At 50.8% G+C, this 25,098-nt stretch overlaps 10 protein-coding genes across 10 annotated transcripts; 4 read left to right on the top strand and 6 right to left on the bottom strand.

Annotated features, from left to right (window-relative positions):
• Positions 1-719: 719 nt before the first annotated feature.
• Z518_04062 (calmodulin) lies at positions 720-1,321 on the top strand (the record flags this gene model as incomplete). Its single annotated transcript, XM_013417770.1, has 4 exons — positions 720-732; positions 807-932; positions 989-1,201; positions 1,287-1,321. 4 exons carry the CDS (start codon positions 720-722, stop codon positions 1,319-1,321), a joined length of 387 nt encoding a protein of 128 aa, XP_013273224.1.
• A 356-nt stretch (positions 1,322-1,677) lies between these two features.
• Z518_04061 (uncharacterized protein) lies at positions 1,678-2,766 on the bottom strand (the record flags this gene model as incomplete). Its single annotated transcript, XM_013417769.1, has 3 exons — positions 1,678-1,772; positions 1,835-1,939; positions 1,995-2,766. 3 exons carry the CDS (start codon positions 2,764-2,766, stop codon positions 1,678-1,680), a joined length of 972 nt encoding a protein of 323 aa, XP_013273223.1.
• A 405-nt stretch (positions 2,767-3,171) lies between these two features.
• Positions 3,172-5,102, top strand: Z518_04060 (uncharacterized protein; the record flags this gene model as incomplete). Its single annotated transcript, XM_013417768.1, has 3 exons — positions 3,172-3,467; positions 3,518-4,957; positions 5,009-5,102. The coding sequence occupies 3 exons, from the start codon at positions 3,172-3,174 to the stop codon at positions 5,100-5,102; spliced, it is 1,830 nt and encodes a 609-aa protein (XP_013273222.1).
• Positions 5,103-5,710: 608 nt separating this feature from the next.
• Positions 5,711-6,718, top strand: Z518_04059 (uncharacterized protein; the record flags this gene model as incomplete). Its single annotated transcript, XM_013417767.1, has 1 exon — positions 5,711-6,718. One exon carries the CDS (start codon positions 5,711-5,713, stop codon positions 6,716-6,718), a length of 1,008 nt encoding a protein of 335 aa, XP_013273221.1.
• Positions 6,719-8,365: 1,647 nt separating this feature from the next.
• On the top strand, positions 8,366-9,544 carry Z518_04058 (uncharacterized protein; the record flags this gene model as incomplete). The annotated part of the gene is made up of 1 exon (XM_013417766.1): positions 8,366-9,544. The coding sequence occupies one exon, from the start codon at positions 8,366-8,368 to the stop codon at positions 9,542-9,544; it is 1,179 nt and encodes a 392-aa protein (XP_013273220.1).
• Positions 9,545-10,652: 1,108 nt separating this feature from the next.
• Z518_04057 (uncharacterized protein) lies at positions 10,653-10,976 on the bottom strand (the record flags this gene model as incomplete). Its single annotated transcript, XM_013417765.1, has 1 exon — positions 10,653-10,976. The coding sequence occupies one exon, from the start codon at positions 10,974-10,976 to the stop codon at positions 10,653-10,655; it is 324 nt and encodes a 107-aa protein (XP_013273219.1).
• Positions 10,977-11,827: 851 nt separating this feature from the next.
• Z518_04056 (uncharacterized protein) lies at positions 11,828-13,345 on the bottom strand (the record flags this gene model as incomplete). Its single annotated transcript, XM_013417764.1, has 1 exon — positions 11,828-13,345. The coding sequence occupies one exon, from the start codon at positions 13,343-13,345 to the stop codon at positions 11,828-11,830; it is 1,518 nt and encodes a 505-aa protein (XP_013273218.1).
• Positions 13,346-13,799: 454 nt separating this feature from the next.
• Z518_04055 (uncharacterized protein) lies at positions 13,800-14,980 on the bottom strand (the record flags this gene model as incomplete). The annotated part of the gene is made up of 2 exons (XM_013417763.1): positions 13,800-14,237; positions 14,390-14,980. The coding sequence occupies 2 exons, from the start codon at positions 14,978-14,980 to the stop codon at positions 13,800-13,802; spliced, it is 1,029 nt and encodes a 342-aa protein (XP_013273217.1).
• A 1,522-nt stretch (positions 14,981-16,502) lies between these two features.
• On the bottom strand, positions 16,503-17,750 carry Z518_04054 (uncharacterized protein; the record flags this gene model as incomplete). Its single annotated transcript, XM_013417762.1, has 2 exons — positions 16,503-17,650; positions 17,732-17,750. The coding sequence occupies 2 exons, from the start codon at positions 17,748-17,750 to the stop codon at positions 16,503-16,505; spliced, it is 1,167 nt and encodes a 388-aa protein (XP_013273216.1).
• A 753-nt stretch (positions 17,751-18,503) lies between these two features.
• On the bottom strand, positions 18,504-24,102 carry Z518_04053 (uncharacterized protein; the record flags this gene model as incomplete). Its single annotated transcript, XM_013417761.1, has 5 exons — positions 18,504-22,056; positions 22,119-22,691; positions 22,744-22,769; positions 22,854-23,447; positions 23,515-24,102. The coding sequence occupies 5 exons, from the start codon at positions 24,100-24,102 to the stop codon at positions 18,504-18,506; spliced, it is 5,334 nt and encodes a 1,777-aa protein (XP_013273215.1).
• Positions 24,103-25,098: the final 996 nt, after the last annotated feature.

Genomic DNA, 25,098 nt, shown 5'->3' with positions numbered 1-25,098 from the left:
TGGTGAGCATAGGATTGGCGGTAGGAGATGTAGCTGGCATTTCATAAGTCATTTCTTCAAGATCGGGTAGGATTCCACGTTACAGGTTTGTCCGATCTCTCCACATCTTCGGACCCGGTGAAGTTCACGGGATCACACGAACGAGTCGAGTGCTATGTGAATAACGGTCGCTGCGGCTCTCATGCTGGTCGGGCAACGCAAGAGACGAGGTTCGGATCACGATGACCCCATATTAGAGTGGTTGGAGAAATCCCAAAGGATAGAGTGACCAGCACGACCTGAGCCCGGAGCGGAAAAACAATAGTCCCAAGAATCCTGCCCCTTTGCTCTTAATGGGGGGGGGACTAATTAAGTCCAGGCCACGGGCAACCTTATGCCGCTTCAGCTACTTTCGAAACGTCTTTCCCTCAAACAACACACACCTTGACACCCTCCCCGCCAGCTGTAAATAAGTGAGACTTTCTGGCCGACTGCGATCACCCCATCTCCCTCTCGAGATAACTCCAGCATGGTATGCCCACCTCATGACGCCGCGAAGAATACGGGCTGCGATCTGAAACATTTTATGAACGCTCGGGACTGACGTTGTTGATATTCAGGCCGACTCTTTGACTGAAGAACAAGTCTCCGAATTCAAGGAGGCATTCTCTCTATTCGTAAGTGACGTCTGGCCTCTATCGGAATTCTCCATGCTGACATAGCCGCCTGGTAGGACAAAGATGGCGACGGTCAGTGTGACTCCTTACCCCCCTCTACACCTTACAACCATACAGTATCATCGTCAGACGGCTTACCTGTGTTCTCAGGCCAAATTACTACCAAGGAACTAGGCACGGTCATGCGATCCCTGGGGCAGAACCCGTCAGAGTCTGAACTACAAGACATGATCAATGAAGTGGATGCAGACAATAATGGAACGATTGATTTCCCAGGTACCCGGCGCGCATTGGCCCAAAAAAATAAGAGACGTTGGCTGATACGATACCAGAATTTCTTACGATGATGGCCCGTAAAATGAAAGATACAGACTCCGAGGAAGAAATCCGAGAGGCATTCAAGGTGTTTGACCGAGATAACAATGGCTTCATTTCAGCCGCTGAGCTGCGTCATGTCATGACCTCGATCGGTGAGAAGCTCACGGACGACGAAGTGGATGAGATGATTCGAGAGGCTGATCAGGATGGTGATGGACGTATCGACTGTCAGTGGGCCCATCCCCGGATCCGTGGCTGGACATTTCTACGTATCCGCATGATATAAAATGGACAGGCTAACCCATACTCTAGACAACGAATTCGTGCAATTGATGATGCAGAAATGAGTGACGATGAGGTTCGAGGAGGGGGCAAGTTCCATACCTCCAAAGGTTTAGAGCAACGGAATGGATCGTTTACCTGCTATCAATACCAGCGGCGACAGTATCTTCTGTTTAGCTTTCATAGAAACCACTTATCAATGACTCGGGGCATTCTGAGAAACCGCCCACATAGTGAGCAAAACGCAGTTGAACTCCAATTCACAGTCGTATGCTTTCGAATCCCATTTCATCTGTCGTGGTTTCAGAAATAGCATCAAATTCCTCAAGGGTATCATCTTGTCAGCGTAATGCGGCCGGGTTGGATCGTGCAACCAATCCTGGATCGGGGATGGGTCCTGGGAATACAGGTTGAATCATATTCAATGTGATTTCAGCCACGTGAGCATCTGCTGAGAGGCCGATGCCTGAGCTTCCTTAATCGCGGCTGAATCGTAATCCCCAAATACGGCGAAGCCTGGATGAAGTCAGTGAATTGACGGGTCCTATATTCGGGAACAGAACTCCCCTGTGACTCACCATGGGGAACATTGGAATACGTCTTGATCTCATGCTCGATGTTGCTGGCCGCAAATTGCTTTCTTCCATCCTCCAAAATCTCGTCGGGGAACAAAGGGTCATGTTCTGTTGGACGTCTTAGTCGGACTGTCTGAACGACACACCAAACTAGGATACGTACCGACACACACCAGCGTAAGAGGAGCTTTGACCGCTTTCAAATCCTCGCGGGTTACCAAGGTCGCATGGGCAACAGCGCCAGCCTTGATGAGCGGATCCTTCTTTACCATGCCTGTTTCCTCGTCCTTTGGTGCCTGTGCTGGTGAAGCGCCATCAGGATGCTCCCTCGCCAGCATGACCACGTACTTCCCACCAAAGCAATAACCCACCGAGTAGATCCCTCCTCCGTGTGCCACGGCGTCAGCATATTCATCTTTGGCCGTTTCAATCACCTTGAGGAGAACGGGCATGACCTTCTCAGGAGTCTGCCTCGCCAGCCACATATCAACGAGGAACGACTTGGCCGTCTCTGCCGCTCTGAGTTTGAATTGCTCCAGGATACCCGAGCCCTCGTCCTGAGAGGGGGTCACCTTCGAATTGGGTGCGGGATCTCCGTTGAACTGGTCTGGCATGACAACGACGAACCCCTCTGCGGCAAACATATCTGCTTGGATCTGGTTGTTGGTGGAATGTACGCCGGTCCCAGCCGTCAGCATCAGGAGAAGTTTGGCTGGAGAGTTGGGATAATCGCCGGGTCTGGAGATGTAGACATCGATGTCGCCGAATTTCGACATCTCACCTGACGGTCGACGATGGTCTGGATTTGGTCTGTCTGTCACGCAGTGTTCGCCCATGCTCGCTCCTGATTGCACCGGGGAGTCTTGGGTTGAGATTGCCGATGTTTCCATGGCATCGGATTCGGGGGCCTTGGTTGCTACTTCTGGTTCGGACATGGTTGTATGTATGGATGAGGGAAGAGAGTGGAAGAGTCTGAAGGGCGACAGGATAATTATAGAAGGACGGATGATCTGATATAGTTCTGGAAGGCGCAACTGAATGCGGATAACAATTCTAACTAATAGAGGTCAATAGCATCGCAGGAGGAATGAAGTGAACACCCTGCCCAGGTCCAGGTCTCAGCCTTGTCCAGAGCCACCCGCCAGCCTTCGAGTGACGGGCCCCCTCCCAGTTTTACACGCTAGGTCACGCTAAACTTCACTTTACGCGTATGCTGCCTAAGTTTGTGTCCCCCTCATTCACCACTCTTTTGTCCTGCGGCAAATCGTCCATCCCAACTTGGACTTCAACTTCCTCCACCGTCAACCAGCAGCGATATCGGTCCTAATATCTTTTGAATCATGTCGAACAACCCAGCTGCGGCGCTCGCGCGCATTGACGCAGGTTCCCTGTCAGACATCTTCGATGATCGCCCGGGACGTGTTCAGAACCCCGTCATGCAATGCGTCCAAATCAAGCCTATCGCCCCTCAACCAGGAGGCCAGGAACGTCACAGAGTCATCTTCAATGACACGAAAAATTATATTCAGACAATGTTGGCAGTGCATCAAAATCATCTTGTAGAGGAGAAAATCTTGCGAAGGGGAGTTCTCGTCCAACTGGTCGGCTATTCTGCCAACAAGGTCAAGGCAAAGCGGTAAGAGTCCTGATTCCGGCGGTCGACTTGTGTTTGACTTTCATGTCCAGAATTCTTATTGTCACCGAGATCAAAGTCCTCGAAGAATTTGGCGAACATGAGAAACTTGGCGATCCTAAACCTCTGGAATTGAAAGTCGAAGACGAGAAACCCTTCCCGACCGCCATCACGAGCAACGGCTTCTATGGAAACAAGCAAGAGCAACCCAAACAAAGCCGGCCGATGCCGACACATGCCAAACCTTCGTCCGCCGCGACCGCGCATGCAAATATCTATCCGATCGAAGCAATTTCTCCGTATTCAAATAAGTGGACAATCAAGGCACGATGCACCAGCAAGTCGGACATCAAGACATGGAATAATCGAAATGGGGAGGGCAAGTTGTTCAGTGTGAATCTCCTCGACGAGAGTGGTGAAATTCGTGCGACCGGTTTCAATGATCAGTGTGATCAGCTCTACGGTCTGTTCCAAGAAGGCAGCGTTTATTACATCTCGAGTCCGTGCCGAGTCACCTTTGCAAAGAAACAATTCTCCAACTTGGCAAACGATTACGAGTTACACTTTGAGAGAGACACCATGGTTGAGAAGGCCGAAGAACAAGATGGCGTCCCGCAGGTTCGATACAGTTTCACGGCCATTGCCGACCTGCCGTCTGTGGCGAAAGACACCACCATCGACGTCATTGGGGTCCTCAAAGATATTGGAGAGACATCACAGATTACTTCCAAAACCACCAGCAAGCCCTATGACAAGAGAGAGCTCACTCTGGTCGACAACACAGGATATTCGGTCCGATTGACAGTCTGGGGAAAGACGGCGGCGTCTTTTGACGTCCCGCCGGGGTCCGTCGTGGCTTTCAAAGGCGTGAAAGTTTCTGATTTTGGTGGACGCAGTTTGAGTCTGCTCAGTTCTGGTTCAGTCGCCGCCAACCCCGACATGCCTGAAGCGCACAAGTTGAAAGGCTGGTACGATGAACAAGGGCGATCAGGCAACTTTGCCACACACGCCAATGTCCAAGGCACGGTCACTGGCGCTGGTGGTTCTCGACCCGATCCGTTCAAGACCATTTCGCAAGTCAAGGAGGAGCAGCTCGGCATGTCTGACAATCCCGACTACTTCTCTGTCAAAGCCTCCATCCAATACATCAAACAAGACAATTTCTGCTATCCTTCGTGTTTGTCAGAAGGTTGCAACAAGAAGGTTGTCGAAATTGATCCCGGTCAATGGCGTTGCGAACGATGTGACAAGAATCATCCCAAACCTGAATATCGGTACATTATGTCGGTCAACATTGGTGATCACACTGGCCAACTTTGGGTGAGCTGTTTTGACGAGACCGGAAGAACGATCATCGGGATGTCGGCAGACGAGTTGATGGAGATCAAAGAGGTGGACGAGAAGAGGTTGGCCGATATTTTGTCGGAGGCAAACTGCAAAATCTGGAATTGGAGGTGTAGGGCCAAACTGGATAATTTCCAGGAACAACAACGGTAAGATCCCGTCAGCCACGCATGGGTGTCGTCGACTGACAACATCACTAGGGTTCGATACCAGGTCACCTCGGTGGGACCACTGAACTACGTCGCCGAATCTCAGAAGTTGATCGATTTGATCAAACAATACAACATTGATTGAAGGAAATGAGAAATGCGGCGTTCAAGATCGGTGTTTGCAATCAATAATGAGACGGAATACCGCTGCTGGATGAAGGCTGTCCAGTGCAGTTGGCGGGCCAATGGACGTGATATTGTAACCTCGCAAGAGAAGATCTCTTCGTCAGGTCGCGTATGATGGTAGTCATGCTATGAGTATTGGTCTGTGGAGAATCCCTTGCTGCATGGCGTCACTGCGACTATTGCCGAAAGGGGAATCCGGTCGAGGCTTGTAACATTCTCCACACCATGGGACATTGTCTTCTGCTGAACTCACACTCATTGCTCAAATCGATTTAGTGCCGTTGTTGTTTTCTTCTGAACATCTCATACAATATCGTCGTTCACGTAGACCGGCGAATACCCTCTTCCGGGCGGCGCATGAACCCAAAAAGACCATTAGAAATCACGCATCCCCAGCGGCTTAACGTCCGGCAAACGACCGCCAACGACGGCACAGGTCTCGGATACTATCCGTATATATCAGTTGAGCCATCCAAAGTACGATACCTACCTTCTCGACGGCGGCTATAAGAAGGCATAACAAGTCCTTTATTCCTTGGAAGAACCACTCCAAACCAGACAGGAACCATGGCTCCTATGCGCGCCGTCGATATCCACGGAGGCAAAGGCCCCATTTCCGCCATGTTCATCAATGCCGAAACCCCCAAGCCAGTTCCCGCTGGAGGCCAGGCCCTGATCAAAGTGAAAGCCTTTGGCCTCAATCGCATGGACCTCCTGCAGCGAGAAGGTCAATATCCACTACCACCACAGGCTCCCAAAACAATGGGTGTCGAGTTCTCCGGCACCATCGAGTCCTTCGGCAACCAGCCCGAGCGTGGGTTCCAGGTCGGGGACGAAGTCTTTGGACTCGCCTACGGAGGCGCATATGCCGAGTACATCGCCGTCAGCACGCACATGCTGGTGCGCAAGCCGAAGGAACTGAGCTGGGAGGAAGCTGCGGGCATCCCGGAGACGTGGATCACTGCCACGCAAGCATTGTATTTGGTCGGCGAGTTCAAGCCTGGCATGAGCGTCCTGTGGCACGCGGGTGCCTCTAGCGTGAGTATCGCTGGCATACAGCTGTCCAAGGCTGACAGCGCATCCGCCATTTACGTAACGGCCAGTTCGCGTGATAAGATCGACTTCTGCAAATCTATCGGCGCAACTGAGGGCTTCAGCTACAAGGAAGGTGACTGGGCGCAGGCTCTCCTCAAATACACGCACGGCAAAGGCGTGGATTTGATCATCGACTTCGTCGGCGCCAGTTATTTCAATCAGAACCTTGACGCTGCAGCGCGGGATGCGCATATCGTCAGCTTGGGCGCGCTGGGCGGAGGTGTCGTTAAGGGCGACGTCGACATCAGCAGGTTCCTGAGAAAGAGGCTCCGGTTTGAGGGTAGTAGTCTGCGCAGTCGCGACGAGACGTATCAGGGACGATTGAGGGATATGCTCGTTGAACATGCGTTGCCGAGGTTCATTGATGGGTCTTTCAAGGTCATTGTCGAGAGGGTCTTTAAGATGGACGACATCCAGGAGGCGCACAAGTTGCTGGAATCGAATCAGACTATGGGCAAGTTGATATGTACTGTGGATTAAATATAAGAACAAGAGGACACAAGAAATGAAAGGGGAAGATGCGCGAATGCGCGAGAAATGAGGCATGAGGTGAAAAGAAAGGTTGGGAGATACAGAAATGGCCTTCCCATGAATATATTTTTCATTCACGGTCTGCACGATCAGTACTCATGAGTCGTTCGTCATGTTATAAACAGCTGCCTGTCAATCCTTGTGTCATCTCTTCTTTTTGAGTGTCATGGTATCGATGTTCACAGTTAACTTGCAAGGCATTGGCTTCAAAAGGCACCCTCACTGGGAACCAGTCAAACAGTCTCAGTTGCACGACAACAAATATGCCATCGATATTGTGGTTTTGATGTCGTCGGTGTCTGGTTGGCTGTGAGTAAATTTTCGTGTTGTCGAATAGAGGCAAAAAAGAGGACTCACCTGGTCCCTGAAGCTCACTGGAGACCGATGGAAAAGCTGGCCAGAAAATAGGACAATGCAATGGTGGTCCAAATACTGCATATGTTTCCTGCATGTTCTTTGCCGCTCTGCAGAGTTCCTTGGCCGACAGAAATCGGACAGAGTGTTTGAAGCCGGCAAAGATGATAAAATCGGCACTTACATTGTATTCCCCGTCTGGCATATACGGCCACGGTCCCAGCCTTGGGAGTCGTCCAATTGGTCTCGGGTGAAAAGCACAGGAGCTCGGCTTTGTACCTCACGTTGGAGAAGGAAGCACCATTTTTCAACAACCTGCACGCCAACGCCACTACACCGTTCATACTGGTGTTGGAACCTGCTCTGCGCGAGGCGACTCCTCAATGCTCTCTGATATGAATGAGGGGTTCTTGGTCGGTGGCCGAGAGACGCCGTGCAAAAGAGCTTCGGAGGCTTTCGTATGGGTCTTATCTGCTGAAGGTCTGACTTGAGGTCCAGAGGCAAGGAATGTCAGCTTTGGGAAAGCAGGTGAAGGAGAACTGCCGACGCTGATGACAAGCGATATGAGATTTGTGTCGCATCGGGCGGTAAGATTGGCGGAGATATGGCTGGAAGAGTTTTTGGGGTAGTCATTGCAAAAATAGCCAAAGTGCCAAGGTAGGAGCAGATGGACCTAAGGGTAGATCATAGCAGATTATTCAAAATGCAGAGGTACTTGCAGATTGATGGAGATGGGGAGCCTGTTTGAGACCGCTGTGATTCGTGACGAGGCTGCACGGAGAGAAATGATGACGTCTGACGACCAGGTTACTATATTATCTTGAGGTATGGCCCGTGTCAGACCGAGGCATCTTGTACCCTGGGGCAACAAAGCCGAAACGCTTTTCCTAATTTGGGAGCGTAAACAAAAAGTTGACTTGCGTCACTTTTTTCACTCAGAAATCGACCAGCCACCAGTGCCAGCCACCGGTGAATTCACGCCCTCATTAACCACACTTCGCTCCTGCGCTGGTTTTCATGTTCACAATGTGAGTCTTCTCCTCTTCAGAACTTCAATCTCTGATAATCATCAAAAACTCTTCAAAACATCGCGAGGTCAATTAGGGCCGTTTCAACGCACCGGCCAGATTCTACCCTCACCTCAAGCCTTTAGCACGATACCCTCTTACTGTCCACGGCACAATCCATCATCACTGACCAGAGCTCCGAGCGTGAGGAGCCGTGCTCCTCCTCCTGGCCACCATGGCTCCAGTTGCTCCCTACCTCGATATTCCTGACCTCAAATTCTCCTCCCTCGAACTCGATTCCCGTTCCTCCACGCCCGACGAATTATCCGACCGCTCTTTTGTCAAACGAGATGTACACTCCAACCCCATCGACAACCCTCTTATACCACGGAATGATGATGCGACGCCAATCCTCTCTCCAATGGACACCTTCAATGTCCTCACCGCCAGAGATTCAAATCCTACTCACAGCCGGGACCCGAATCCAGGTGCAGGCTCCATTGACCCCAACGACATCAACATGAAAGGTATTCAAGCCTTATTTGCCATAATTGGGGCATCTTTCGTCCTCGGTGCGATTTGGTTCTTCTTCTGGGCCAAGAACGGTGGCTTTCAATGGCGTAAGGGTGACTGGGAAGAGTATAAGTCCACGGTTTTGAGACGAAAAGGTCCGAACGGAACGACCCTAAGCAATGCAACCAAGAGCACAATCCTCGGTGGTGGCAGTGTCGTTGGTGAGGGCTATTCGGACAAAGATGCTGCTACTGCGGCCGATGGGACCATGACGGAGACCATGACGGATCTCTCGTCTGAGGCACCCGTTCTCAGGAAAAAGCGATCTAAGAAGAATAAAGCCAAGAAGGAAACGGCCAAAGAGAAAAAGATTCGAGAAGTCAACGACGCCAAATGGGAAGGAGGCCATGATAGTGACGTCCGTGCATATCGACATGAGAAGCCCGCACGCGTCGGTGGTCTCAACAAGGACTCGGACGCTCAGTTCTATGGCACCGACTACACCGAAACCGACCGTGGCGGCAGTGACACGAACAGCAATAGCAATCGACAAAGTTATGCATACGGCACCAATCGACAATCATCTCGACAGTCGAGTCCAGACAAACGCCAAAGCCGCCGTGACTTCTCATTCGGCCAGGAAGAAACTTTCGGTGTTTCGACGCCTCCACCGGCTGCTGCACCATCGCTTGCTCCTCGTCCAGCAAGATATCACTCGCCCAGCAAGAACCCCGGTCCTCAACGTCCCATTCGAAGTGTACCTGGATCATTCACCGAGCCTGTGGACTTCGATGTTCAGAGTCAAAATACCAAGAGCTACCATCACCCTATCCCAGGTTTGAATGGTCAGGGAAAGGCCGGCGGATATAGGCGTGATAGACGAGATAGTCTAGATGACTGACCCTTGAGATCCCAGCTGGAAAAGAATAGAGTGATTCGCTTGCTTGAATATTACCGACAACAAAATCATGCATGACGGTGGAATAGAATGGACATGGGGGTTGACCACTCGGAGTACGAATGATGATAAGCACACTATACGAAAAACATAGCATGGAAAGGAAATCAGAAAAGAGGCGTATTACGCGTGCATTGGCAAGGGGACAAGTACCAAGTCCACTGCCTCGAAATTGACCTGGCTGAGTGGAGGGAATCAGGAATGGGATTTAGCGGGTCGATAATGAAGAACCGCGGCGGGAAAGGGAAGGGATTGGGTATTATCATCTCTGATTATAAATAAGAGAGTGATACAGTAGATAGGCAAGAAATAACAAGCAAATGATACACTTCCAGAACTGAAGCGTCCCGCCAGCCTTGAAAATACCACGTCCATTTTTGCGTTGCTTGAATTCTTTTATTCAGTCCCCCTTCCCACGTGCTGCTCTCCCCAAGAGCATTATGCGGAAGTAGAGTGGGACTGAATCTGGGTGTCTAGAAAGGATATCACTGGCAAGAGGGGAATGAGATGCTAAAGTATGGACGAATGGGTGGCAGGAAACGAAAGAGAAATGTGAGAAGAATAGCCGATACGCGAGGAGAAGATGGGCAAACCTAGCAAATATGAGAACAAGCGCAGAGACTTTCTTGGATCTCAACCTCATTGTCGCTCTTCTGAGCGTCGGTAACTCATCGCAGGGGAAGAAATCAGAAAAGGAAAAAGTCTTGGATGGCGAGCAAGCTGTAGATAGAAATTGGACGCGGGGAGGTCGAGGCATTTCGTTGCAAAACAGCGAGCTTTCCTAGGTATTCATATGCGTGTGCAAACGTACCTGACAGCCCACATCCACCAGAGAAATCAAAGGACTTTACGACACAAACAGCGAATCCGACCCTTTGCCTTACCCGCCATCCCTGTCTTGACCCATTCATGTCCAACATATGCCGGCGAATTTGACCGTTTCATGCGAGTTCAGCACAATCGAGTGGAGTTTCAGCTCTCTATTTGCGTGAGCTCAAAGCACGGTATCAATAACATCACGCGCCTCGCACCACGAGACAAGAGCGCCGGTTTAGACCTTCTTGACCTTTGGTGTCTTGGTGCTTTTGTCATCGGCACCCTTCATTTTCTTTGTGCCCGCCGCTTTCTTGCCTGGTTTGTGTTCGATTGCACCGACCACCTTCTCAACTGCGCCTTCGACTTTGTCTTTGAGAGTAGGCTTTCTCTTGTGATCTGCGGCTGGCGCGTGCTTCTTGACGGCGCCACCGGTGCTCTTTGGTTTGGTTGTGCGCTTCTTGGTTCCGGTGGCAGTCTTGCGTTTGCGGACTGGCTCGGTGGAGATGGTGGAGAAGATTCGAGGCTTGGAGTTGCCGGTTGCGCCACGGGTTTGGGCCATTGTGGTGTAGGTTGTTGGCGGTTTGGCTGTTTGGTTTAGAGAGTTGGAAAATGCGTGCGAGGGCTGGATAAGCGATGCGTCAGCGTTTTGGTTGGGTGAACTGTCGTTGACGTGGAAAAGGTGGGGGAAGGGCGGTGATGAAATGTGAGTCCAACAAGACGGTAAATCGTCCAATTTTTATGTAACAGGGGACAAGAAGAGTTTATGTACTTGCGACAACAGATGAATCGTCCAAGTCACGCAAAGATGTTGTGGGAGTTGGGCAGGAGGCAACCAAGGCTGGAGTAGCCTGGCAATGAAATGGCGATACGATGGGGGGAAATATCATTACGTACCTTGTGATTGAAGAGTCGCGACTCCTTCAAAACCCAGTCACGAGTCAATGATGGCGAGGCGACCGTGTAGCAATGAAAATTGGAAGCAGAGAAGGTGATATGTCGAAATGGTGGGAGAAAAGGTCGAGCGCGATGGAGGGTGGGAGTGTCTGCTGTTTTGGAGCCTGTTTTCGAGGTGCGAGGCGAGTCCAGCTGCAATGGGCGATCGCCAAAGATTGAGACAGCAATAACACCTCCTCCCTTTTGTTGGCCAGTTTAACCCCCCTCCCCAAAACACCGCTTGTTCTCCTTTCCGAGTTTCGGATCCTTCTCATTCACAGGCTTGAAGCTTCACCTCCTTAGAATCAATTCATTCAATAGGCCGGCATGCTGTCAATCCTGCGATTTGTTCTAAGCGCTATCGTCGTTTGGGCGCTTGTCACAGCAAGTCAAGGTCTGTGTCGGATTTTGAACTCAATGGCGCCAACAACCAACAATATGTTTTGGATCCGTCGCAATGGACGACTTATATCCTCTTCAGTCATACCAGTCTCTCAATGATTGATCTTGCTGGATTGGACCTCCTGCAAGTTGCAGAGCGTTTCGAACTTCCCACTCAAACTCGGCCAGCGCTCTCAACTCCCATCCAACGAAAAGGCCACCAATTAAACCATCTACAGTTCCCGCCATGAGACCCAAACTACTCAGCAGGACCAAAATGAAAGAAATATAATTCCGAGGAGACCACCAGGTCGCAATAAAACAACCGAGGGAGATGAGAGCCGAGCCGACAAAATGTAAGACGCGATACCGCCTCTGTTTCCGTTCTCGTCGGGTGTATTTGTGGATCATGGCGAGTATATCGACATAGAAATCCTGGCCCACGTGTAGTTGCGTGGGCGATTGGGAGACTGCTTCGTCAAAATCCTGGTCGTCAAAGTCGGCCACTTCAAGCGCCGGGTCTTCGGCAGCCGGATTGTTCAGTGGTGCATGAATTTCAATCTTTGCCGGTGTTGGCGGCTGAGTTGGGCTCCTTTCCACGGTTGTTTGCACGGCAAAATGGTCACTGAGCGAGCACGACAATGTGGGATGCCTTTCGGTGAGTGAGACCTTCACATCGGCCACTTTCCACCCTTTCCCAACCCCATTGAAGAAGATATAATCCAATCGCTTCGCTTTGGGATCGGGATCATGGCCTGCAATATTTCGGTCTTGACCTTTTTCCAAAAGTTTCCGATGGGCCTTATTCCAACGCCAGGTGTTCAGAATGGAATCACAGGTGTGACCGTGATCCTGAAGACTGCTATTGACGTCTGGTGTGGTTTCCTCGTTCATTCGTTTTCTCCGTTCCTTCTCCGGCGGATCGACACTTGCCCCAATGCTGCTGCCCGGTTTTACCACCCTCCACACATCTTTGACGTCAGCTCGGCTTTCAATGAGAATATGTGCAAAGCTCAGAGGCACCATGTTGAAATCTCCCAGGCCAATGACCAGACTGCCCCTCTCGGATGCGGCACGCATGAGTTTGGCAATCTCCCATGCTTGAGCCGTGCGATGGCAGATATAGCTGTCGTGGGGCTCTTTTTCATAGGGCGCGTGTAAATGGGTATTGAAGACCTCCACGCTGAGGCCGTCCGGTGATGAGATCCGAGCACATGCCACGCCTTTTCCGACATACCAGTCCCCTCTGAAAAATGCTGTCGGTCGACCGTTGAGCGGATATCTGAACATCGTCGACTCAATGATGGGCCAGCGACTTAGAATGGCCAGGCCTCCACCCAAAACTCCAGAGTGGTAAAACTTGCCATATGGAAGGATGGACCCGGTCCTCTTTCGAATGGCTTGATAGTCTGCAAATGTCCAACATTCCTGCAAGCCGACGACATCGAGTTGGGGGGAGTAAGTTGCAATGCGATTGCCTATTTCGGATAGTCGTTCGGTTCGATACTTGGAGAGATATTTCAGTCCCCAGCAGTTTAAGGTCAGGATGTTTATAGCTGAAATGTCAGACTTCGTGTCTTGTGCACGGGCCATTGAGCTCATCTCGGCATCCATGTTGACCCGATATGGCGATAATGTCGTCCGTATTGAGGCGTGTCAAATCACAGGCTTTTGCCATAGGCAGTGATTAAAGCACAAGGCCTGGAGGGGGCATGGGTGCCGTATCGAAAAAGATAATGATTCAAGATGATGGACGTAGAAGAAACGAGTAGTTTAATACGCCCCTGGGCATTCGTGGGAATGAAAGGAGACACTTTGTGGGCAAGGAGATCGCTCGGCATGCTACCGCTCCTGTGAGATGGGAGAAGAGAGAGGGAAAAAATTGACGACAGAAATGGAACAAGAGATCGGTGGATCGCGGGATGCTTCTTCAGGAACGCGCCTCACGTGCTCCGATTATGTCAGCGATCATGTCTTGGCATCACGTGGGGGGATTTCCAAGCTAAACCCGATCTGACAATTCGTACCCAGATATCAACAGCCTGAGCGTCAAGGAATGGATGCGAGTTCAGTATATCACATCATCCTCCTGGCCCAGCTCCAACTCTTCTCCTCCATGGTCGTCGTCTTTGCTCATGGGTCTCTCCACGTCAATCTCCTTCACACGTCCCTCTCGTGGAGCTGTGCTGGACGACTCTGAAATTGCGACATGGTCACGGTCCCTCCGGTCGGACGAATCGTCCATCCTCGCCTCGTCATCTTTCAGGTCATCTCTGCTTCGACCTCCATCATCGTTGACTTTTGGTTGCCGACCGTCGCCTACGTCCAAACTCCTGGAACCATTTTCGTCGCCATGGGTGCTCCTATGGTCTGCCGGCTCATTATTTTCGGATGTTTGGCGCCGATCGAATTCGTCCCGTTCACGCTGTATTGTTTCGTCGGCTTCATCGATTTGGCGTTTGATAGTGTCTTCCTCGAAATCGCGGAGTTCCCACGGTTTATAGTACTGTAGGACAAAAGTTAGATATTTTCCTTTTTGGGGGGGGTCATACAAGTTTGGGCTTTTTCTTCCGCAACTTCCGTTCCTATCACTCCCCTCCTAATGTTTGCCCATGTGTATCTCCCCATAGATAACAAGCAAGCAGCTAGTGTACTTACCAGTTGGGGTTCTGCTTTGGTCCGTAAAAATCCAGCAGCAGCCCGCAAGTTGCTGTGCCGAATCCTCATCCCCTCTCTGTCCCATCTCCTTTGCTCCGCCCGTCGGACACGATCAAGCTGTTCTTTCTTTCTCCGAGCATGCTCTGCCAACTCCTCATTCTCACGCTTCAGCCGCTCACGTTGGCGGCTTTCAATTTCCTCCCGACGCGAACTGTTTCCGGCGGATGATTTTGACGGGCGTGAAGACTGTGAGAGGGTGCCTAACAGGGCGCCGAAGAGACGGCGATTACGGGATTTGTCTTGTTCAAGATTCGACGATGTTTGCCGACGGCGTACGTCCGATTGGCGTAGAGGAGACGCGGCCTGCCCTCCATTCATGGTGGTTGGGAATGATTCCGATGGTACTGCAGCCGAAGGGGACTGTGTTCCATGATTTGATGTGTTTGATGATTGCTTATCCAGATGAAGTCTTTTGTTTGATTCGGATGATCCTGAGGCAGATGATTGGCGTCGTTTGCGAGATGTGCTTTGGCTTGCAACGTCGGGCTGCGACTGGGGTTCTTCAGGAATGGCTACAGCTGAGGAGATCATGATGGCCCGAGTGGTCTAGGACTTGAATATTAGGGGGTGAGGATGAAAAGGATGACCTCGAAGGCATAAATGTGGACAAAAGATGGGATGCTGTTGACAACCAGTTATTTTTCCCCAGGCAAATCTTCGAATCGGGATTGAGCAAAAAGCTCCGCAGAGCCCAGGAGTTGGGAGCCCAGGTGCTGGTGGTGGCGACCTTTTGGTGCGGAGAGACGCCCGCCGATGCAAGGCTTACAATTTCCCGCAAGGCTACGTCTTTCTTCATGTTCCATTTCCTTCTGTCCCACTGACGATAAATTCCTCTTCCGCTTCCTCTTCCACTTCAACTTCGATAAACCTCTTTTTGGGACATAGAATTTCTGTCATCGAACTCGTCATCGAGAATTTCATCTACCAAACCCACTCCGCTCGAATACCAACACTCCATCACTTCACGATGTCCCGCCATCATCCCGATCTTGTAATGTGCCGCAAAGCACCCGGCATCTCCCTCGGCCGCCTCTGCGACAAATGCGATGGCAAATGCCCAGTATGCGACTCCTACGTTCGCCCTACCACTCTAGTTCGAATCTGCGACGAGTGCTCGTTTGGAAATTATCAGAACAAGTGCATCGTCTGCGGTGGCGAGGGTATCAGCGACGCTTTCTACTGCTTCGAATGTACAAGATTGGAAAAGGACAGAGATGGATGTCCCAAGATTATCAATTTGGGAAGTTCTCGGACCGATTTGTTTTACCAAAAAAAGAATTTCAGGAATCAATATTGAAGTATGTCCATGCACTGTGGATAGCATAGTCCGCCCTATGCTAGTTCCTTCTTTTTGAACGAGATTGATATCTCCTACAATCGAAGCTCGCATTGGCGGGACCATTGGAACATTACGAATTCTGCATTCCTCGGATGCCACCAGCTACCAAAGAACAACCAACTCTGGGGTCGTCGGTACGACTAGCCGTTGGACATGAATGAGAACTCCTCAGCTTTGACACACGGCGGACAGGTCAGCCTCGACGCTCGAGGCGGTGGACTGGATAAACCAGTTTCGTCTATTCAATTGCTCCAGGATGTTTAGAGGAGAAAAGGTTGTGTGAGCGAACTCGTCATTGCGGCGCTGTGGCCAGATATCGCCAAATATCGCCAGATACGGAGCTGGGCATGCGGGAGCACACCGGTACGACTTGGGTACGTCCCAATGGAGGTTTGAGGTCGGAAAGGAATCACCACAATTGATCGTGCTATATTTGATGGCGCAGGAAAATCAAGGAACGGTGATTTCACAAGCGTCACCGTTTATGGTCCTCTGGAAGGAGTAAACAGGCAGTCGCCGGAATGGGAAATGAGGAATGTTTGCTTTCCTGATTGCCTTTGTCGACTCGTTCTGTTAGTTTTCCGTTTCAGTTTATCACTGCCGATGCTCATGCCAATATCGACTTGAATGGCTCGTACTCCCGGGATCCCCACGCAGAGTTGAAAATCAATCCTTGATCGTATCCACGACCTCCCATCTCATTTCTACCACAACCTACCGCTTTCCCGGCCTCTTCGGCCTAGCAAACCCGCTCCTCGGTGTTGCGGTGTCAGGCCCAGGCGCCGAATCGTCACCATTTCCATCACTTCCTACCCCTAAACCGGCAGCACCGGCACTAGACACAGTCTTGACTTCCTCCTCTAGCCTCCCGGCTCCTAGCTCCTCTGGATCTCCCGCCTCAAGTTTGCGGAGGACCTTGCCCCCCTCGCCCTCGAAAGTATGCAACACCCCTTGGCGCGAACTGGCGTACATCATGCGTTCCTTAATTTTGCTCGTCCCCGGACACACGTAGATGAAAATCGACCCGGCGCCACCACCACCGCTGGAGTTTGGGACTGTGTAGAACGTATAACTCGGGCGATCTGCTGGGATGAGACCGGCCACGGTGTCCGGCGCGACGTCAGGCTTCGAGTTGATCAGCGTGAGCGACTCAGTGGGAATGTCGATACCGAACTGCACCATCAGACCTCCAGCAACAGATGCAGTCGTCAGCTCAGCCATAGCGGATTTCGCCTCGTCGGTGATTCTCATCGTGACCCCGCTGCGGGTAGCGGCACTGTCACCGTCCCGAGTTCCGATCCAACTCGCACCACTACCACCTTCGTTCATAAGATCTCGACCGCGGGTTCCATGGCGCTCCTCTTCCTCCGCGCGCTTGACGGCTCGGAGTTCGCGCTCTTGGGTGCTCAACAGCCCTATATCAACGCCTTCGGAAGCCTGCGCTGCAGAGGCCGACGTTGAGCCCGTGCCCGCACGCTCATCCCATTGCCCTGGGTCGAGGATCTCCTCGCGCTCCGTGAGGAAGATGGCCTCCGCGAACTTCTCGCTGCCCAGTTCACGGACGAGTGTCGCGCGTGTCGATGCAAACAGCGTCTTTTGCCGAACAGGTGCCCGTGACGGGATGTATGTGATCGCCACCAGCTCGGGTTGCAAGGGGGTTTTACGAAGCAAAAGGTATAGTGGTGTGGTGGGGTTGAGGAGGCTGTCGAGGGAGCATAGGGAGGAGGAGAAGGTGGACGAGGTCGAGGGAAAGGGGATCGAGGGTAAGGAAGTTAGAGATTCGGAAGTGATGGTGACAGGGAGGCAGAAAAGAGTGCTGTCCGACGTGAAGTTGGTGAAGGCACCGTGGAGGTCCGCGGACGCTGTGTGGTGTTAGTTCGGATTGTCCTGTATGGTTTCCGGGATGTTTGAATGGGAGATATAAAATGGGAGAAGTTGTTCACCTGAGATTCCGGACTGCATGGTGCAAAAGCAGTTTGTTTATATCTTTGTCGATTCAATGGAGGGGGGAAGGCGGTTGAGTTTCTGAATTCTCAGCGTTCGACTGGACGTTTCCAGATGATGGTCTTGCCGGCATAGAATCAAGGTGTAAAAGGAGCGACCGTTTGAAATGTCGGCCTCCTCTCGGAATCAATGGGACAGGCCTCAACACATTCATATGTATCGGCCGAGAATAGTAGTTGGCTTTTAGGTGTTTCACAAGGCTTCAACTCAGCCTCAAGAAAAAAGTCAATGGACGGGGTAGTACGTACCTCTCCTTGGCGCTCATCTGACATTCGCCGCTTTTAACCTCCACTCTTCCTCAAGTCCAAAGGCCAACGAAGGGATGGTAGAAAGCACCAGGAGCTGTTAGTGCATCTAGAAACCAGAACTATTTGGCATCTGTGAAGAGTCGATGATAAACGTCGTCCCACTCTAGCAAACCGGGAGCTCAAGTCTGTCCGTCTGGTTTCCAAAACGCCCACAAGCATTTGTGACTTGTCTGCTTTTTGACTGTGTTCTAACGGACGAAGCTTACCAAAGATTGATCAGCAAATCCCTAGCCCTGTGTCCTTGCAAGAAACTAAGACGAAAGCGTGTCTTCCGAATTCTGATGGAGGGCGAGGAAATCAAATTTCAAGCACAGGCCGGGCCCTCCGGTAGTACTAATTTTTCGCCTCTCCAGTAGGGGGAATTCCCATTGAGGCATCGATGGCTCAGTCTATCAGAAAGTGTTCATACCTTCGCGTCTCGTTGAAGTAGGTGCCTAGTGTACACATCCCGAGCTCCTGCGTTAGACAGCTTCGATCCCTTCTTTTCCTGTTCGTCCTTAAATGTAGCCAACTCTTCGGCATCGGCATCATGTTCAAGAAGCGTGCTGATGACTGTTTCATGACTCCTTTGAACAGCCCGTTGTAGCGGCGTTTTACCCTCGTTATCCTTCTGTCCAATCGCCGCGCCATGCGCCAGGAGGAGCCTCGCGATCCCAGGATATCCTTGTTCGGCGGCCCTGTGAAGAGGTGTTTTGCCTTCATTGTCCTTTGCATTGCAATCTGCTCCTTTCCGCAGGAGAGTCTTCACGACTGCCTCGTGGCCACGTCCTACCGCTCTTCGAAGTGGCGTTCGTTGCTGAGAGTCTTTCAAATCGATTGCGATAAGACCGACGATGGCGTTGACCAGGTCAACGTTGCCGTCCCTTGCAGCGATATGAAGAGGCGAGAATCCGTCTTTCTCCTTCCACTGTGTCTTCTTCCGGTCCCCTTCCAGTAGTGACTTCACGACGGCTTCATGGCCCCTCGCCGCAGCCAAACATGCTGCTGTCATCCCCGACTTATCCGTGAGAGTGACGTCGGCGCCATACTTCAAAAGGATTTTAACCACATCGGCCTTGCGGTGTTTAGCCGCAAACTGCAAGGCGGTCATGCCGTCCGTCCCTTTAGTGTCAATCGTAGCAGCAATTTTCTTCTTCGTGTTTTCATCTGAGCCAAGCTTCTCCAGGAAGGCCATCATGGAATCGAAAGAGGCCTCTCTAGCTTTCAGAGCGATCTGTAGTGCTGTTTCGCCGGTCTCATCTTCCATTACGAGGTTGATATCTTGCTCAAGCACGAGCTCGACCAATTCTTTGGATGTATCGGACCGCCTGAAAACATAATGCAACGCTGTTTCGCCCTTTTTGGTCTTGGTGGAAGTCTTTGCTTTTTTCTTGACAAGAGTCTTGACGGCTTCAACAGACCCTCTTCGAACAGCGCAAAGAAATGGCGTTTCACCAAGCCTGTTCCTCGTGTTGATATCCACGCTCTTTCGTTCAAGAAGATAGAGCAGGATTTCTGGCGCTCTTCGAACGTTGCGCACCGCATGATGAAGAACAGTATTGCCATCCTTGTCCTTTATGTCGAATTTAGCTCCCTGTTTCTCCAGTGCCTGAAGCCCATCTAGTGTCCCTGATCGCGCCGCGTAATGTACTGGTGCTTTCCCGGCCTTGTCGGCCGCATCGACTCCTAGTCCGTGGGACTTTATCAAGAATTTGACTGTCCTCGCACTCACGGCGCGAGAACTCGCCGAGGCATAGTGCAGGGCCGAAGCGCCGTCGCTATCCAGTATGGAAGCGTTCGCTCCTTCTTTCAGCAAGGCCCGGCTAATAAGGTCCCCTCTAAGTCTTGCGGCGTAGTGCAGCGCATTACATCCTGTTTTATCCAGAGCATCAATTGTAGATTGTTTTTGGATGAGAGTCGTGATCACATGCGGCGGCGTCTTCCAGTTGCGAATTGCCCGTTGCAATATTGTTTCCCCGCCCTTGTCTGCCATATCAAAAGCTTTTGCTCTCTCGATCAACAGCTGCACCGCCTTTTCGTTGGCCTTGTCGGCGTATTCGTTGTACCTGACAAGGATATGCAGGGCTGTTTCGCCAGTTTCGTTGGATGCGTCAACGTCCGTGATCTTAGAGAGCATGGTCTTCATTAAGCCAGCGGGTTGAGTGGGGATTCGCGCGAGGTAGTGAAGTGCTGTTGCTCGTTTCTTGTCGACCGAGGTGACATCAATGTCCTTGTCCTCAAGAAGCTTGTCAATGATTTTTTCCAAGCGTGACCTGGAAAGTTTCGTGCTTGCCGAGTCTCTGTAGGCAAGAAGAGCGCAATGGAGAAGATTTCTCTTGTCCTTGTCAACACAGTCTTTACAGCCTTCGTGAGAGAGTAACAGCTGGAACGTTTTCTCGGAGAGAACGGAGTTGTTGATGGCAAGATGCAGGACTGATTCCTCCCCATTACGCGGTTTGACACGGATCCCTTCTTCTTTCAGCAAAATAGGAACAAGATTATTGATCCGGACCCTTGTACCCTTCTCAACCAGATAGGCCAATGCCGTTTTCTTCTTGTGGTCCACTGCGTTGACGTCGATCATCTTGTAGCTGACGAGTTCTTTGATCACTTCTTCGGACGCCTTTCGATTGCGCACCGAATAATGGAGCGGAGTCGCTCCCATTTTGTCCTTGGCCTTGAAATCAATACTCAATGTTCTCAGCTTCTGGATGAGCTTGGTCGACACCCTGGGACCATCTAGCGCATAGTGAAGCGCCGTCTTCTGGTCCTTATCTGGTCTATTTGCTTCCAGTCCAAGTTTCTCGAACCCAAAATCTGACAGGATTTCCACTTTCGTCAAAGGCCCTTTCGCTGAACCCGCCGCTAAGTGAAGAATCGTTGCAGCATTATCGTCAATAATCGATGCGTCCTGGGCAATATCTCGGTCTAGCAACCATTTGAGCGTTTTACTCCATGATTTTATAGCAGCCCAATGCAGGATCGTGTTTCCTGACTGCCTCATCTTCTTTAGTTCCACCTTCTTTGCGAGCAACACTTCAAGACACTCGGTCGATTCGCTTTCCACTGCCAGAAATGCTCCCAATTCATCGTTGATGTTGCGTAACTGTGACATGTCGGCTTCCGGCAGCGGGAGGGCCTTTAGCAGTGGCGGCAACCCTAGAGCGCATGCTGCAAAAAATGGATTCGGTGGCGAGGCCAATATGGACGTGACGAGCCTAAAGGCGTCTGGAAATTGAGATTGCAAACAGTTTTTGGCTGCGAATTCTTTGGTGCCCGTCACCTTGAGCCATTTCTCTGTCCAAAGTCTGAAGCCAGAGCCGTACCCGGTAATGTTGGGCCCGAAGAATTTTTCGATGACACTTGGGAAGTCTGAAATATTCGACCGCCTTGCGGCCACTTTCGCCAGATGAAATGGCCAGAAAGTGGCGGCATAGAGGTCGAATGTCCAATCAACGTCCTGAAAGTCCCGGCCCGACATTGGGATGGAGCAAAGATACTCTAGGCGCCTAAGGGATGTGATTAAGATCTGTGCATGGCAGTTGACGTCCGAGTAAGGATATATGGTGGTTTTCTCTTTGACAGAATAGTGAGTCAAAAAGTGCCGAACAGTTGTCCCTGCTATTGTCACCGGAGTACCGTCACTCTTCAGTTCGAGAAGGTCAGCGCAATGTTCACGTATAAGACTCTCAGAACGAGATATTGCTGCGTGGGTTTCGACATGTACCGCTTCTGCCAGCTGTACGATCGTCATTGGGGCCGCCCAGGATAGCGTCCATCTGAACGCGCATTGTTTGACTTGACGAAGAAGTTTATCATCAGGGTTTCCTTCTAGGATAGATTTGTAAATGGGATCTAGATCGGGGATATGGGGCGACTTTTCCAGTTCTATAATAAGGTCCTTGACTGCATCTCGATTGCTGTACATTCGATTGTTCCCGAATTTCTGATTGATGTAGAGCTCGACCCATTTGAATCTAAATCATTCCCCCCCCCCAAGTCAGCCATCCGATTCAAACGCCGGAGTTCTTTGACTTACATTCCATCGGAATTGAACACGAGCCGGTCGACAAGCTTGATTTCAAGATCTTTGCATTCGCCATTGTTGAGCGACTCGCTGTTCTTTGCAATCTGGCAGTAGCAAAAGTGTTTGATCGCTTGCAAATTTCGGTCTTTGTTGACTTGCATCTCGAGGCATTCTTTGAAGGTCCTCTTCCCCCGAACTTCCCAAAGTCTCTCGTTGGACGTGACCAGCAGCTTGGTTGAGGTTTTGCCGCAGGTAAGATCCTTCAGTGCTTTGAGGAGTTCGTTCCAGTCTTCACACTGATCTAAACCATCAACGACGAGGGTTGTCCGGTAATTTGTGCAAAGGCTTTTGAGCTCTTGCAAACTTCTGTTTGAACCTAACTTTGCGGCAGCGCCCCGGGGATCGTATAGTTCGGAGATTGAAGATGCAATCTTTCCTTCGGGAGTCCTGGCAAGTTGTGCTAGAAGACTTCGAATGACGCTCGTGCACTCTCTCCGTCCTGGTTCATCTGCAATCAAAAAGTAGGCAAGCTGAGATTTAGTGTCCGTTTCCAAATTTCGTCGGAGGTGTTGTGTTGCTTGAGAGCTAGAAGAAAGAAGTCAGTAAGCTAAAGCAGCGAACGCATCAAGATGCGTACATGAGTGTGGTTTTTCCCGGTCCCCGCTAATAATTCGATATGAGCATGACCAGTCTCGAAGCGTCAGAACTGCACTCACGTTTTCCATGAAGCCAAAAGACATTGTTCACTTTTCTGTCTTTCCACCACCTTTCGAGATCGCTCCAAAGCCAGTCATCTGGGGCTTTGTAATCCTTCGGCACGCTTTTGCGGTCTATGAAAGCACTTTGCTCTGACTTGTTGAGCACATGACCAAGGTGAGCTTCGACCGGTTGATCTGATAGCCAAGAAATAATCGTTTCTTGCCTATCAAACTCGTCATTCGTCTTTTGGAGCTCTACAAGGTACTTCGTATGGAGCCTTGTCTCTTTGAGTATCTCCTTAATTTCTTTCTGACCAGCTTGTGCATGTGCTTCTTGGAGACGTTCACAATTTTTGGCTTCCCGTTGAATGTCCTCCAGCATGGGCTTCCAGTCGTCCCACGAGATAAAAGCTCTCGCAGCCCGCGTCCCAGTGTTCTTTGACAAGAATTTGACTGCAAAAGCTTGAAATACCAAGATGTTGACAAAAAGCTTCCTAGTCTTGTCGTAGAGCCTTTTGTTCGCCGCTGACGGCTTGGAACTGTAAAAAGTAGGTCTCAATACCTCGTATAGATCTATGATGTCAGTAACCTCTCGTACACCGTTGAGAGCACTTTCATCACTCTGTGTCATTCGAAGACATGCCTGTTAGGGGGTGTTACTAGTTTCACTTTTAAAAAAAAAAAAAAAAGAAAGATTTTTCAATTCGCACCTGCAGACAATAGCAAACGCCTGCCCATACTGGAACACCAATGACCGGGTTAACGTTCGCAACGACCCCTCCCAGGCCGCTAAGGTTTCCCAAAATGACTAGGAATCGAGTGACAAGATTTCTGACCTCGCCTTTTTGGCCACTCTTTTGATATTTCCATCGACGCTGGTCGAGAAGAAACTTGGTTTTTCCTACGGTTTCATGGAATTCTTTCGTGGCGGATCCGGGGCTCTCGCCGACTTCACCCTTGGTGTCCACATGGACGACTTTCTGCTCGACTCGCTGGAAAGCATGGAAGAGATCCGGGTTCTTTTCCTTGAATTCAGACTTTGAATCGTTCCACAGTTGTTCGTAGGGAGTAAATTCTTCTTCGTCGACCACAGCATCCACAGGCGTTCTCGCTTTAGGTGTCTTGTAGACGGGGTCGTGAGATTTTGAACGCCGTTTGTCGGTGCTCTCGCTCGGAGCTTTAAGATTTTGGGATCTTGAACGGTGGATATTTGCGGGTGACGCCCTTTTCGCTGGCGGCCGAGATCGCTGATGTGGTTGTGGAGAAGGTTTGCGGACGGACTCATCGCCATTTGACATTTCTTCCTGATAAGAGGCAATGAAATATGTTAAATTCGAGGCTGAGCAAGACAATCAGGCTAGAAGAGAGGTGAGCTAGGATGGAACCTCCATACACTTTCAGACTCGCTTTCGGGTTCGGCACTTGTGTAGTTTTCAGAGTCACTTGTGGTCACATTCTATGGATGGCAAGGGTTAGCGACGCGATGCTTCCTCAAAACGTTTCCAAAGATACACCGACTTCACTCTCTGAGGATGAGTATTGATGGTAATTAGGTGTTCCGAGCAAATCATTTACCATACGACGAAACCTGCCGTTGCCCATCGTTGGATGTCGGCAGCAACCCGTCGCCTGCTTCTTGTAGACGAGGGGCGACAAAAGGTTCGATCCAGGCGGCCCGAAGCTTGAGGCGGTCTTGGTTCTTCTTTTATTGCTGAGAGGCTGAGGCTGAGGCTGAGGAGGGCGGGGCGTGCATTGCGGGGTTGTCTGCCTCGTCACCTCTTTTGATGCATCAACATTCAGATTAGCATCTGGACGTAGATGGAGTCAATCCAGACATAGGTAGTAAGCCGGCCCTTGCTCATCCTGCCGATGAAATTCTGCGGAGCAAACAGGTGCTATGTAAGTTACATTGGGAATTACCCAGCCATCCTAGAATGAGCAAGCGCAGTCGATATAGGAAACGCCTCTTCGACAAGTAATCCGAGCATGCCTCACAAATCCTTTCGTTATTTTTTTCTTGCGTGTCTCTGTTGCAATCTATCACGGGCATATGACCCATCCTCAAGTCCTAGGACAGATCGCGGTCTGGAGAGCGGAAATTCAACTGGTGCTTTTAGCTTGTCCCCGATGGCTCGCATGAACGCGCTTCCCAAAGGGCAATTTTCCCGCGGTGAGCGAGCTGTTGAGAGATCGAGGGAATGGGCCGTGCCCGGGTTATCGACAACGAAATAAAGTCCAAGTTGTCCGTCTTCAAGCCGGAGCAAAGATGGCCTGTCCTGAGGTTTCATATGACA

Source organism: Rhinocladiella mackenziei, assembly GCF_000835555.1.
Source record: "Rhinocladiella mackenziei CBS 650.93 unplaced genomic scaffold supercont1.3, whole genome shotgun sequence".
NCBI lineage: Eukaryota > Fungi > Ascomycota > Eurotiomycetes > Chaetothyriales > Herpotrichiellaceae > Rhinocladiella > Rhinocladiella mackenziei.
The sequence above is the reverse complement of the archived record's forward strand: the minus strand, read 5'-3'. Positions and strand labels throughout refer to the sequence as shown.